Source organism: Helobdella robusta (assembly GCF_000326865.2).
Source record: "Helobdella robusta unplaced genomic scaffold HELROscaffold_20, whole genome shotgun sequence".
Lineage (NCBI taxonomy): Eukaryota > Metazoa > Annelida > Clitellata > Rhynchobdellida > Glossiphoniidae > Helobdella > Helobdella robusta.
This window is the reverse complement of record NW_008704084.1, coordinates 2920336-2934627: the sequence shown is the minus strand read 5'-3', so window position 1 is coordinate 2934627 and position 14292 is coordinate 2920336. Positions and strand designations below refer to the sequence as shown.

Below are 14292 nucleotides of genomic sequence, written 5' to 3'. Positions count from 1 at the left end.
ATTGTTATCTCAAAAGCGCTCATAAACAATTGTTAAAACTATGACAAGAAAACGTTTCATTGATCAAAAATAAGTCTTTAACAGCTTTTTGAAATTCTTGACGGAGAGACCAGGTTGTCGCAAGCAGCAAGGTAGACTTCTACCTTCCAGCAATAGAAAAATTTCTTGAACCAATCTTTAAACTTTAGTAATAATCTTTGATTAGTAATAATCTTTGATTATTTGGTTTGAGATGTCTATGATTTACTCGACATTGTATTGTGGATTTTCAATCACTAAATTTTCCGTTATAAACTAAAGTTTTTGCTCACGTTCCTTTAATAAAACAATGATTAATTTTTTCTGACAACGTTTTTAAAATTCGCGAAAGATTTCGTTGCTGTATTACAGTTCGTTTTACAATTGATTATGAATTCAACAAATTTTCTCCATCGTCGTCATAGTAACCGGTTTTAACTTCAAATTTCAACGGTTTTCTTTCATCTACAAATCATCAATAATTTTATCTACGACTACAATTCATCATAATCAAGTTTTTCAATGCTACTAGTTTAGTCCGTCTCGCAATCTGTCGCTTTTGTCAAATAATTTTCGCTATGACAACCAAATGGACCCGCGAAGAACTTCTTGGTCTTTCCTTTCACCACCCATAAATTCTCTCCGTATTCTTAGAATATGTAGAAAAATCATGTTTCAGTTAAATATTTGGAACTCGCATTTGACACATTCAGCTATCTACAATAACTTTTCGGCTCTGGGAAAGAGACCCAGCGTTAACAAACGCTTGGCCAAATTAAAATGTGGGCTTGTAAATGCAAGGTCCGCTGTCAACAACGCCGCTTTTCTGAACGACGTCATATGTAAGGAAAAAATTGATATCCACGTCGTCACCGAAACCTGGATACCATCCGATGCCCCACGAGTTCTACAAAGTTTGTCTCTTTTGGGTTACTCAGTTTGTCATTCTCATCATGGTACTTCCAGTAACAAACGTGAAGGCGGCTTGGCTGTCGTGTACAACAACTTACTGAGGGCAGCACCCATCAACAATAGTACAATTTTTTGTTATTTTGAAAGCCTTTCAGTAAAATTTAACACTTTTTCGTCGTCTTTCATTATTTCATCAATTTATAGGCCACCCGGTCCTGTTTCAACAAGCTTTCTTGATGAATTTACCGATCATCTAGATTTCATCATTGGCCATAATCTACCGTTTATCATCTGCGGCGACTTCAACGCACCAGTACCTTTTTTGGGTATTGATCATCACCTATCTTCGTTATTGGAATCCTTCAATCTCACTCAACACGTCAGCTCCTCTACACATGTACATGGCAATTCGTTGGACCTTGTAATCACTGATGCCAGCAACAACATTGTAGATAACCTAACGGCAAATAATTGCGTTTCTTAGAGCACAACATTGTGTGCTTCAACTCAACGCTCTTCAGACCACCATCGACAATCATCCATAGCTGCCGTCGCAGCTTTCGTCGTTTAAATTACAGGTCATTCGAAAATGATTTAAACAGAGCATTTGATTATTTGTTCTCACAATATTTGGAGGTCGATGAGTTTGCGTCAACTCTAAACACAACTTTAAATGACATCGCACAATTAAGCATTGCTCGTTTCGTGAGAGTTTCAACCCTCGCTGTTCTTTATCCCAAGAAGCAATAGCTGCTAAAAGAAATTGTTGTCGTCTGGAGCGTCACTACAAACGTGAAAAATCAGCGCTCAACTTCGTCAACTACAAAAATGCTATAGGTGTTGCTCGTGAGGTCATTATGAGGTCTAGGATCGATTCTAATAAGAGCACTCTCAACAACTGCAGCAACTCTCGTAATCTCTGGCATTCTCTTAACAACATTCTTTACAAACGCTCAGATTATCATTTTTCTGATGCTGAATCTCTTATTCTTGTATCTTCTTTTGCTAACTTTTTCAAGGACAAAATAAATTCTATTCATCAATCTATTGCTACAACAATTGCTTCTTCTAACATTCCTTCTTTAAACCATAGACCTCTTTCTTCCTCTCTCTTTTTTCTTCTTTTTCAGCTGTCACCTCAGAAAAAGTTCTAAAGCTTATCAACTCTTTGCCCAACAAAACTGAAAACATCTCCACTTGACATTATTCCAGCTTTTATTCTTAAAAAATTTCTCATCTTTTTGCTCCATTACTTTCTAAGCTTTGCAATTTTTCTCGAGAAAACAGCATTTTCCCAACTTCTTTCAAGATAGCTCAAATTTCATTTTTACTGTAAAACTCTAACCTTGATCCATCTGATCCTTCTAATTACTGTCCTATTTCCAACCTTTCAACTTTCTCTAAATTACTTGAACGCATTGACTTGAACAGGATTCTCACTCATATTACTTAATCTCCAAATTTCTCTCCTTTTCAATCCGCTCACAGAAAATATTATTCTACAGAAACAGCCCTCTTTCATGTTCACGACCAACTTGCTAGCATATGTGGAAACTAAAATTGTGCTGTCAGGGTCAGCCTGGATCTTTCAGCAGTTTGTGACACTATTAGTCATCAGATGCTTATTGACGGACTTGAGACAGAATATGGCATCACGGGATCTGCCTTATCTTGGTTTTAATTTTATCTTTCTAATCGTCCTCAATATATTAAACTTGGCTCTCACTCTTCTTCTAGCTTTACGTTATCTATTGGAGTTCCTCAAAAATCTTTCTTTGGTCTCATTCTTTTTACTACTTTTACCTCTCCTATTTCTAATATCATTAACACTTTTGGCTTACTCTTTCATCAATACGCTGATGCCACATGCATAATAGCTAAAATTTCTACCTCTAATCATATATCTCAGCTTGACAACTTATGGCCATAAACGATTGGCATTTATCTAATTTTCTTCAGCTAAATCCCTACAAATCTGAAGTAATGTTTCTTGATACTCCGCAACAGTTTATCAAATGTTACCCCCATCACACGTTTTTTTTGGCTGATTCTTCTCTTTCTTCAATCTCTAAACTTAAATTTTTAGGCTTAACTTTTGATTTTTCTCTATCTTTTAATTTTCATATTTTAGCTCTGATCAAATCTTGTAACTATTATACGTGGACTATTCGTTATATTCGTAATCTTCTCACTGAAGATATCGCTTCTTTTCTGGCTCGATGTCAAGTACTATCACGTTTAGATTATTGTAATTCTCTTCTCTACGGTCTTCCTTCCTATCTTTTAACTTTACTTCAAAGAGCTTAAAATAGAGTTGCAAAAGTTGTTTTAAAAATTAGTAATTTATCTTACAGCACAGATTCACTCATTCATTCAACTACAATTCAACCAGTACGTCAACGCATTATATTTAAACTCGCCGTCCTCACGTACAAGTTACTTAATACATCTCAACCATCATATCTTCATCAACTTATATCGCGTCGTTCATCAACTCGTCAACTTCGTTCGTCTTCATATACTCAGTTGCATCAAACCGTCAGCAATTCATCAGTTGTTAACAGATGTTTTACATACAGCTCTCCTTCAATATAGAATAGTTTGCCTGTCATTATTCGTCAAGAGCCAACCATTAAACCTTTTAGGAAACGATTAAAAAACATTTTGTATATCCAGGTCTACGGAAACGCCAAAAGTCATTGTTTATCCAAACACCACTGAAGCTATTGCCAGAACTTGATATAAATTAATAATAATAATAATAATAATAATAAACGTGATGTTGGATGGTCCACAAAGTTTTTATCGTCATGACGTAGGTTGTATGGCTTTGCAAACGTCGCTTTAGAAGTGCATCTATCAGCTAAATACTTTGGAGCGAGTCCATTTATGACCTTAAACATCAGAAACAACATTTTGAACGTAACTTTTTTTTATAAAACTTCAACAAATGTTGTTCTCGAAATATATGAGTCATGTAGTCATATTTTGCAGCTCCCACAACAAGCTTGGTGGCACGGTTTTGAACAAGCTGAAGCATAGATATCATCTTGTCAGACAGACCAAAAAACAAGCTATTGCAGTAATCTAACCTCGCATGTACAAATGCATGGATCAAATTTTGGACTATATCTCTTTGAAGCGATGTTTCAACTATCCTCAACATGCGCAACTGATTCAGACAAGTATTTGTAATAAATTTTACATGAGAATGCATCAATCAATCAATCAATCAATCAATCAATCAATCAATTAGCTTATAAAGTGCTATTTCCGCGATGTTCAGCAGCGCTCCTCAATGTATTTTGAAAACAGATGGGTCTTGAGATCCGCTCTGAACTTCGCAAGTGATGGAGAAGTAGTCAGAGAAGTAGGTAGAGAGTTCCAGAGAAAAAAACTAGAAAAAGCAAAAGCAGATTTGGCAAAAGTGTGTTTAACACGAGTTAAGAAAAAGCGAGAAGAAGAAGACGATCGTAAACCGGGGCGTTTAGGTTCAATTAATATATCTGATAAATAGCTAGCTGTGGTTCCAAAATGCAACCCAAATTGACAGTCTTGGAAGAAAATTTAATTGATCATTAATGATGGTTAAATCGATTTTAACCATGGATATATATAATATATCCATGATTTTAACTCTTGAGAGCTGTTGCCATGTTCCAATTGGCATTAATTGCGTCTTAAATCGATTTAACATTAAACGGTTGCAAGACATCTAAGCATCTATTTTTGTCAGACTTTTAAGGAATTTGTTCAACATAACTGGGAATTCACTAGGCAGTCCACTAACCATGACCTGGTTATCATCAGCATAAGCATGACTATAAAAATAAAATGAATCAATTAATTGAAGAACATCTGCCGTGTATAAAACAAATAAAAAGGGCCCTAATAGTGATCCCTGTGGCATACCGGTAATGACTGGTTACGTATCTGACAAACACCACTTGTTGCGTTTGATCCGTCAAGTAAGACTGAAACCAGTTTTGCTGTTCCTTATATACTAAATTGTTTCTTTGAACGGTCCAGCAAAATGCCATGATCGACGCAATCAAACGCTGCCTTCTTTTCCAAAAGCGCCTAGATAGAGACATTTTTCGTATCTGTCACTGAAAATAATGTGGACAAAATATCCAACAAAGTTGTTTCTGTCCAATGATGTTGTCTGAATCCCGACTGATGCACAGGCAACAAAAAATTTTGTTCTAAATGGCTAACCAGCTTATTAGCAACTATTCACTCTATAATCCTTGACATAAATGGAAGATATGATACTGGTCTGTAGTTATTTTCATCGCCTTTATCCAACTCATTTTTCTTTAAAAGAGGTATCACCAGGGCATGTTTGTACACAACAGGAAATTTTCCAGTACTCAAACATAGGTTGATGAAACTGGTGACAAATTTTAAAAATAAGATGAACGGCTTCTTGAAAAAATGGGCAGGTAAGCAGTCGAGATTGCAGGTTTTAGACGGCGAATTCAAAATTATTCGTTTTATATCATCCTCTGTGTAGTCAGCAAAGACCGAAAATACTTTGTTAAAATCACCACGAGCAACTGATGGTGTGTCACTGGATACTGTAGATTTCATAACTTTGAGAATTTTGTCATTAAAAAAATTTAAAAACGATTGCGCCGATAGTTTGGATTCATTTGGACAGGATGCACATGTATTGTCTTTGCAAAATATTTTATTTATGGTTCTCTAAAGCTGCTTTTGACTACACCCACCATCATTGATCAGTCTTTTCCAATAACTATTTCGCTTATTTGAGAGAAGAGTTTTTTAGCATGCAAAGCATCAATCCATTCTGTTTTATTTTTATCCGACAAAGTCTTTCTAAAACGTCTTTCCATCTTTCTGCAGTTAGATTTGGAACGGCGACAATCCTTGTCGAACAAAGGAGCCATAGGATCCTGTCTGATCTCAATAAAATGTTGTGATGCAACAATGTCAATGATGCGTTTGAGCTCCTTTTCAAACAAATCCAACAATGCATCAACATCACTACCCTGACATGGCTTACTGGTGAAGGAATCAAGAAGCAAGTTGATGAATTGATCTTCATGAGGTGATACTTAAATGTTGGAGACAGGGAATTCTTTAGATGTCGCAACCAGATCCAAAGTACCTCTTTTTTCATGTGTTGGCTTATTGACTCTATTCACAAATATATCTAGCAAAGAAACTGTGTGAGAATCATTCTTATTTTTTAAGTGGATGTTGAAATCACCTGCTATTATAACGTTGCAACTCATTACAATAATGATCTCTAAAATATCAACAAATTCACTGAAAAATTGCGATGAAATTTGAGCAGATCCTGGTCTGTAAATGGCGAGCAAAACAACGTCAATCCCATTTATCTTGAACTTCATAGCTAAATCTTCAAATGTGAATGTTGTTGGCAATTCAATTCTTTTACAGTGAATATTATTTCTGAAATAGACCATGATTCCACAGGGATGCGGATTATAAGGTCTCAGAAAATCAATAAAATCAAAACATAAAATCTTAGCCATTTTAACAAAAAAATTCATCATAAGACCTATGCCAGGTTTCTGTTAAAACTATTAAATCAAATCCCTCATATATTAGTTCAAATATCCCATCAAATTTCATAATAATGAATCTATTTGCCCAACTCTTGCTTAGGTCGCTTTTGAATCTCAGTACTCAGTATGGCAGTTGGTTTACCCAATCTGTCTAATTTATCATCATTATCTTTTATTAGATTCTTTATTTGTTTCAGCTCGTCTCTAACCGCCCCATTCTAGTCATTAATTTCCTCAATTTTTGCTTCAATTCTGACATAGTTATTTTTGACGACAATAGTCAGCATTTTTACATTTGGAAGCATCTTCAAACAGCAGTTGCAGAACCACTTTACATTCTCTTTATTCGTAACTACATCGAATGAGGCCTTGTTAATCCACCGCATTTAAAGCGATAAACAGCTTCACATTGAAAATATTTTATTTCAACTTTCTCTTAACAGCCATACTCAACAGGAAGACTAAATGTGAGAAATCAGCTCAATCATAGTTGATAGTAAAAGATATTAATAAACAAATTATGGATGCACCGGATTTAGGTTTTTCAAATCCGGCGGGGGCCGGACTTGGCCGGATTTAAAATTCAAAAACCGGCCGGGGCCGGATTTTAGTTACTATTTTACATACGTTAGAAAAAATACTCACATTTACGGTTATCTACATGTTGAATACCAAAAAATAACACAAAGCATAAAGTATTGATTGTTTTTTATTAAAAAAATTCCAGTGTACAAAAAAAGTTTATTATTTCACATGTAAATAGTTAAATAAGAGAAGCATTGTTTTTTAAGAATATCAGCTTCTCAGCGTTGTCAGGGAGCAGTCTTGTGCGATGCTCAGTGATGATGTCTCCAGCCGTGCTAAACAATCTTTGGGATGGTACACTTGTTGGTGGAGGTGCTAGGTAAACTTGTGCAACCTTTGATATGGTTGGATACTTTGTAGTGTTAAACTTCCACACCATGTAGCTGGGTCTTCCTGTCGCTGTAACAATGGTTCTCCCAAGAAAGTTGAGAGTTCATCACTGATGCTATCTTGAAGTGATCTGTTGTTAGAAATACTCGTTACTTCATTTTTCAACATATCTTCGAAACAGTCCCACAATTTTGAAGATAATTCATCAACACGTCTTTTTTTGTTGGCTTTTGGGATTGCACATCCTCTGATGTAGACTCTAATTCTTTGTTATTTTGAGGTAACAATTTAGTGGCAGCAAGCACAACTCCTGCCTTCGCTTCGGTACAAGCTGTATCGTTCAAGAAGCGGGTCTTAAACCTTGGATCAAGCATTGTGGCTACACTGTAAACTCGGTCATTTATAATGTTTTGGAACCTGGTGTTGATAGCATTCAGCAGTGTGGCCTTCATTGTTTTAATGCCAGCATCCCGACTTTCTTTTTCCAAAACTAATACCAAAAGATACACCATTGGAATAACCAAAAATATAGATGCTGATGATGAGCTAACTTCTCTGGTAACCTCCTCAAATGGTTCCAAAACCGCAGCAACAGTTTCAGCAACAGACCATTGATTTGGTGACAAATTAGTAACAGATTCATTTTCAGCACAGTACAATGTTATTGCTCGACGTTGCTCTAACAGTCGCTGCACCATGAAGAATGTTGAATTCCACCTTGTGGGGATGTCCTGAATTAACTGGTGTTTTGGCAGATTTAAATCCGCTTGCAAATTGTGCAAACGATCCGTGGCTGATGACGAGTGTTTGAAATGGCCTACTAATTTATGTCCAACTTTCAGGAGATCACTAACACCACGTTGACTTAATATACCATCGTTGATACAGAGTTGAACCGTGTGGGCAAAACAAGGTACACTTTTAATGTTTCCATCTTGGAAACATTTGGTAATATTTGCCGCATTGTCTCGCAAAACTAAATGACATTTGTTTCGTGGAATGTTCCAATTTTCGAGTGACCTATCAAACGCTGACAGTAGATTTGCTGCTGTGTGTTGACCTGAATATTTTACACACTGCAAAACATAACTTTGGCGTTCAAACGTAGGAGTTAACCAATGGGCTGTCAATCCCAAATATGACTCCGTTGTTATGTCTGCTGTCCATGTATCTGTTGTAAACGCAAGGCTCAATGCTCCAGCTACCTTCTCCTTCAGTGATGAAGATGCTTTTTCAAAAAGATCAGGAATTACACGTTCGGTGAAATACTTTCGAGAAGGCATGCTGTACTTTCTCTTCAAGGTTTTCACCAAATTGATAAATCCTGATTTTTCGACGACCTGGTAAGGCTCCATATCTATCGCTATCATTTTAGCAATCGCCACATGGATACGCTTAGCATTGTCATTGTTTATATCCCAAGGTTTTTGTTTGTCAAATGCTTCTCTAATCTTTGGCTGGGTGGGCTGGATTGATACATTTCCTAGAAAACTCGCATCACTGTCATTTGAGGTGGCATTTTCGCATTCTACGGCTACTGCAATCGAAGACTTTAAACTGTTCATATTATCATACTGAAGTGGATGCTTTGACCTTAGATGAGTAATCAAAGAAGACGTTGAGAAACTTTTGGGGTTATCAGGCTTACCCCGCGACAATACTGCATTGCATTCCTTACAAACTGCCTTGGATTTATCGTTTGTTTTAACGTCAAAAAACGCCCATACTCCGAATTTCTTTTCAGCTATTTTTATAAAATTCACCAATAATAAAAAATGCTTAATAAATATATTGTTCTTAAATTATGCGCTTTATAGCTGCATCATCGTCATATACTATTATATATAAGTGCACAATTTCTTGTAAACAAAGATCAGCTTATAATTTATGCATAACCCATGTTATAGCACAAAGAAAATTGTCCAGCTCAGCTCACAATTAGTGATGCTGTTATTATGTGCCATGCATGCACGTGCACAAGTTCTTTTACACAAAGATCAACTTATAATGTATGCATAACCCAAGTTAAAGCACTAAGAAAATTGTCCAGCTCAGCTCACAATTAGTGATGTTGTTATTATGTGCCATGTAAGCCTAGCCTAACCTTTAACATACCATGTTCTTAAATTATATATATTATATAGCTATATCATCCGTAATATACAATTATGTAGTATATATCACGTGCACAAGTTCTTTTGCACAAAGATCAGCTTATAATTTATGCATAACCCATGTTATAGCACAAAGAAAATTGTCCAGCTCACTTCACAATTAATGATGTTGTTATTATGTGTCATGTATGCTTAGCCTTTAACTTATTGACATAAAATTAATTGAATTCAATAAAATTTTTTTTTTCAATTTATAAAATTTTTAAATGTTGATAGACGCTTAAATCCGGCCCTAAATCCGGCCACCAAATCCGATAATACCTCTTGCGACTGAATTGAAACAATTGAATTGAAACAATCCTTTATTCAGCAAAATATTACAAAAATAAATTACTATGAGACCAGAAGTTTTCACTTTTTAGGCCACCTTATGAGAAAAGAAAAGTAAAATAAATTTTAATAAACAAAATAAAAATAAAATAAACAGTTTGACCAGAGCAATTTCAGCCATTATTAAACGATAAAAAATAATTTTCCAAGATTAAATGATGAACAGACTTAAATGATCTTAGCGTTGGCAAATTTTTAACATGTATTTGTAACCCATAGGCGACTAGACACGTGAAAAACTGAATTAATTATGAAATTTGTGCGAGGTTTAGATAAGTAAAAATCCGGGTTGTTTCTTAAAACTATGGTTGATGGTTTAATGAGGGGCAGTAGTTTAATTTAAATAATTTATTAAAAAAAAAATAAAGTAAATAGAATGTGTAATTGACAAATTTTCAAAATTTTTGATGACGTATAAAAATGACTAATGTGATCAAATTTAGTTAAACCAAACAGTATACGAAGAAAAAAATTTTGGCAAACGTTTAAAATATGGATGTTTGACTTTGTACTAAAACCCTAAATAGATATACAATAAGTAATATATGACAAACAATTGAATAGTATAATGTAAATAAAACATGTTCAGGAAATTTTGACCTAAGATGATATATCACATCTAAATTTTTTGTTATTTTTTTGTGAAATCATTTGAATATGATTAGTCCATGATAAATTGCTTGTTATAATAACTCCTAAAAATTTAGTTTATTGAACCTGTAGGGATTAAACATTTATTTATTAACTATCTCATATATTAATTATTATTAAAAATTGTTGCAATTTTCAATGTTACCTAATCTATGTTAATTTTTATGTCTTTGCTTCTCTCTCGACTTCTTCCCTTTTTTTCCTGATAGCTTGTAAAACAAAACGGTTTGAGATTCATGTGGGAATAAAGATAATTTATTACGCCTGAATTGTGTTTGTTTTATTTATTTTAACTCACAACAAGGTGTCTTGTTAGTAGCATAAAGTCGTACTAACAAATTGGTGACCTCCGACGTGATCTGAACGAAAATCCGACGTGATTTGAACGAAAAGCCGACGTGATTTTGAACGAAAATCCCACGTGGTTCTTCTGACGTAAATAAAAAGCCTCTCCGTAATAAATTTTTAACATGGCGGAATCAGGATTGAATGATATCGATATGATATCCATCAAGTTGCCCACCTTTATGGATACAGCATCGACAGGATGGTTCGCAATCGCTGAAGCCCAATTTAACCTCCGAAAAGTAAGTTCATCGGAAACAAAATTTTATTATATTCTATCATCACTACCGACAGATTTGGTTGCAAAATTGCCACAGCAATTGTTTCATGATAAAAATTATGACGAACTAAAAACAGCGGTGATAACGATTTACGAAAGGACGAAGCCAGAATTGTTCGCTCGTTTGATCGGAGAAACTAAAATGACCGGCAATCCATCACACTACTTGCAAGAATTATTGGCAACAGCCAATAAAATTGGAGTGAGAGACGAACTAGTACGTCATATGTTTATAAAGGCCCTCCCAACAACAATTTCGCCAGTCATCGCAGCTCAAAAAGATTTCGATCTACAGCGACTGGGAAATTTAGCAGATGAATTAATTCCATTTGCTAAAAACGAAATTTACGCTATGAACAAAAAAACCACGAGTTACAACAACAACACACTTTTTAACAAAACGAGTTCAACAAACAGCATTCCTGATACGAACATCCCAATCAACGTTTGCTCATTTTATAAAGACCAACGCACTCAAATCAAAGATATTGTATTTCCACTAACAGAATTAATAAAGTTACACCCAAACTCAAAAACAATAGTGTTTAATAACGAAGAATTGGAAGCCTTTAAAACCATCAAATCTAAACTTGCCAACGTAACAACACTTCCATATCCAGATTCAAAATGTACAAAATACCACTTAGTTACTGACAGTTCTGCTTACGCCATAGGTGCAGCACTGCATCATGTAGTTGATTCAACTCCTGTACCAATCGGTTTCTACTCTAAAAAGTTAACTGAACCACAACGTAACCTTTCTACATTTGACAGAGAACTACTAGCAGCGTACCTTGCCGTCATTCATTTTAAATATCAGATTGAAGGAAGAAATGTAACTCTATTTACAAATCACAAACCATTATGCGCTGCCTACAAAAAAAAAACACCATTAAAGTCAGACGTTTAAAAACGATATCTTTCAATAATATCCGAATACATTGCAAACGTCATTTACATCCGCGGTGAAGAAAACGTTGTTCCAGATTGTCTCTCTCGGCCAGCAAACGCTGTAAAGATAGATGTCTGTGACTTGTCGTCGATAGCCAAACAACAAGAAATTGATGATGAAATAAAATCATTCAAGGATCAGTTGAAACAATATCCAATTGGCGATAACAAAAAAATATTTTGTGATGTATCAACACCATACCCCAGACCATACATCTCAGTTAATTTGAGAAAAGCCATATTTGACAGTCTTCATAACCTCTCACATCCAGGTATCAAAACATCAATACGATTAATCAAATCCAGATATTTTTGACAAACAAATAAGAACATGGTCAAGAGAGTGTTTAAGCTGCCAACAAAATTCACCGACACACGAAATCTACGATATCATCATTCAATTTACCATCTGCACGTTTTCAGACTGTTCATATTGATATTGTAGGTCCGCTACCACCGGTCAAGCAAGGAAATGAAACCTATTCAAGTCCATTCAGATATTTACTAACATGCATTGACAGAACAACTGGTTGGATCGAAGCAGCGCCAATGACAGAAATATCAGCTTCAACAGTTGCTACAACTTTCTTGAACATTTGGATCGCTCGATTTAGTGTCCCTCTTTATGTTGTAACAGACCGAGGTACACAATTTGAGAGCGAATTATTTCACGAACTATCAAAAATAATTGGATTTTACCGTCTGCGTACAACCAGTTATCATTCACAAGCCAACGGAAAAATAGAACGTCAACATCGTACCTTGAAAACAGCAATTAGTTGTCGTAAACAAAACTGGTTAGATGCATTATCTGTCGTTCTTTTAGGATTTAGAAACATACCATATGAAAATGGTATATCTCCAGCAATAGCAGTAACAGGAACCAACTTATTATTACCAAGTCGATTTTTATTCCCAGATTCAAATGAAGATATAACATCTAGTCAAATCAAACAACTAGAAAAAGAAATGTTTAAACTTAATGACTACCTAACAACTAACTATCAACATCACTCTACCCCAAAAGCTTACGTACCAAATGACCTTTCAAACAGTAGTCACGTATGGTTAAGAGTAGATCGAGTACGTCGTCCACTGGAAGCACCATAATCATATACAGGCTCTTTCAAAGTGATTGAACGTAACGACAAATACTTTAAAATTAAATTGTTACCAGGAAATTTTCAAAATGTGTCAATTGATCGATTAAAGCCAGCTTGTTTATCATTACCTCCAACAACCAAAACCAGAATAAACAACGAGAATAGTTCAACAACGAACAACAAACTTTCTACAACAGATTCGACAAAACCAGCAACATCAAACACAAAATCTACTGAAACACCAGAGACAGCAACAACAACATCAGGCGCAACAACAACACAAGAAACAAGACCCACGTCAACCAAATCCGAACCAACAACCCAACACTCCAGAAAAGGGAGGCGAATAACATTCAACAAACCAAATGAATATTTTTATTTTTAAACGGCTCCGCCTTTTGTGGGGGAGTATTGTAGGGATCAAACATTTATTTATTACCTATCTCATATATTAATTATTATTAAAAATTGTTGCAATTTTCAATGTTTTCTATGTTAATTTTTATGTCTTTGCTTCTCTCTCGACTTCTTCCCTTTTTTTCCTGATAGCTTGTAAAACAAAACGGTTCGAGATTCACGTGGGAATAAAGATAATTTATTACGCCTGAATTGTGTTTGTTTTATTTATTTTAACTCAAAACAAGGTGTCTTGTTTGTAGCATAAAGTCGTACTAACAAACCCTATTAATGCAAGTGTTATTTAATGAAAGTTGAACGTTAAGAGTATTGGTTCGAATCTTTGGTCCATATAAAATAAAGTGCGTTTTAGTAAGATTTATTCTTAAATTATTGGCTTAATTTATTCATTAAGAAGCTCCACATTACAGAAAGATAAATTAATTAAGTGACAGAGAGGTGAGATAATATTAGATATAGTAGATTTTATAAGAAAGTTAGAAATTAAATCATCTCCAGAAGAAGTAGAGTTATTAAAATTGTTAACCACGTCAATTATATTGCATTCCCAACAATAAAATAAAATAAAATAAATGAATTAGTCACATTAACATTGCAATACTGTTTAAAATTTAATAAAGTATTATTATTATTAAATA

The 14292-nt window shown here is 34.8% G+C and overlaps 2 protein-coding genes across 2 annotated transcripts; one reads left to right on the top strand and one right to left on the bottom strand.

Moving 5' to 3' along the window:
- Positions 1-607: 607 nt before the first annotated feature.
- On the top strand, positions 608-1680 carry HELRODRAFT_171460 (hypothetical protein; the record flags this gene model as incomplete). Its single annotated transcript, XM_009018173.1, has 2 exons — positions 608-1052; positions 1415-1680. The coding sequence occupies 2 exons, from the start codon at positions 608-610 to the stop codon at positions 1678-1680; spliced, it is 711 nt and encodes a 236-aa protein (XP_009016421.1).
- Positions 1681-3118: 1438 nt separating this feature from the next.
- On the bottom strand, positions 3119-6455 carry HELRODRAFT_171459 (hypothetical protein; the record flags this gene model as incomplete). Its single annotated transcript, XM_009018172.1, has 3 exons — positions 3119-3232; positions 3468-3535; positions 6065-6455. 3 exons carry the CDS (start codon positions 6453-6455, stop codon positions 3119-3121), a joined length of 573 nt encoding a protein of 190 aa, XP_009016420.1.
- Positions 6456-14292: the final 7837 nt, after the last annotated feature.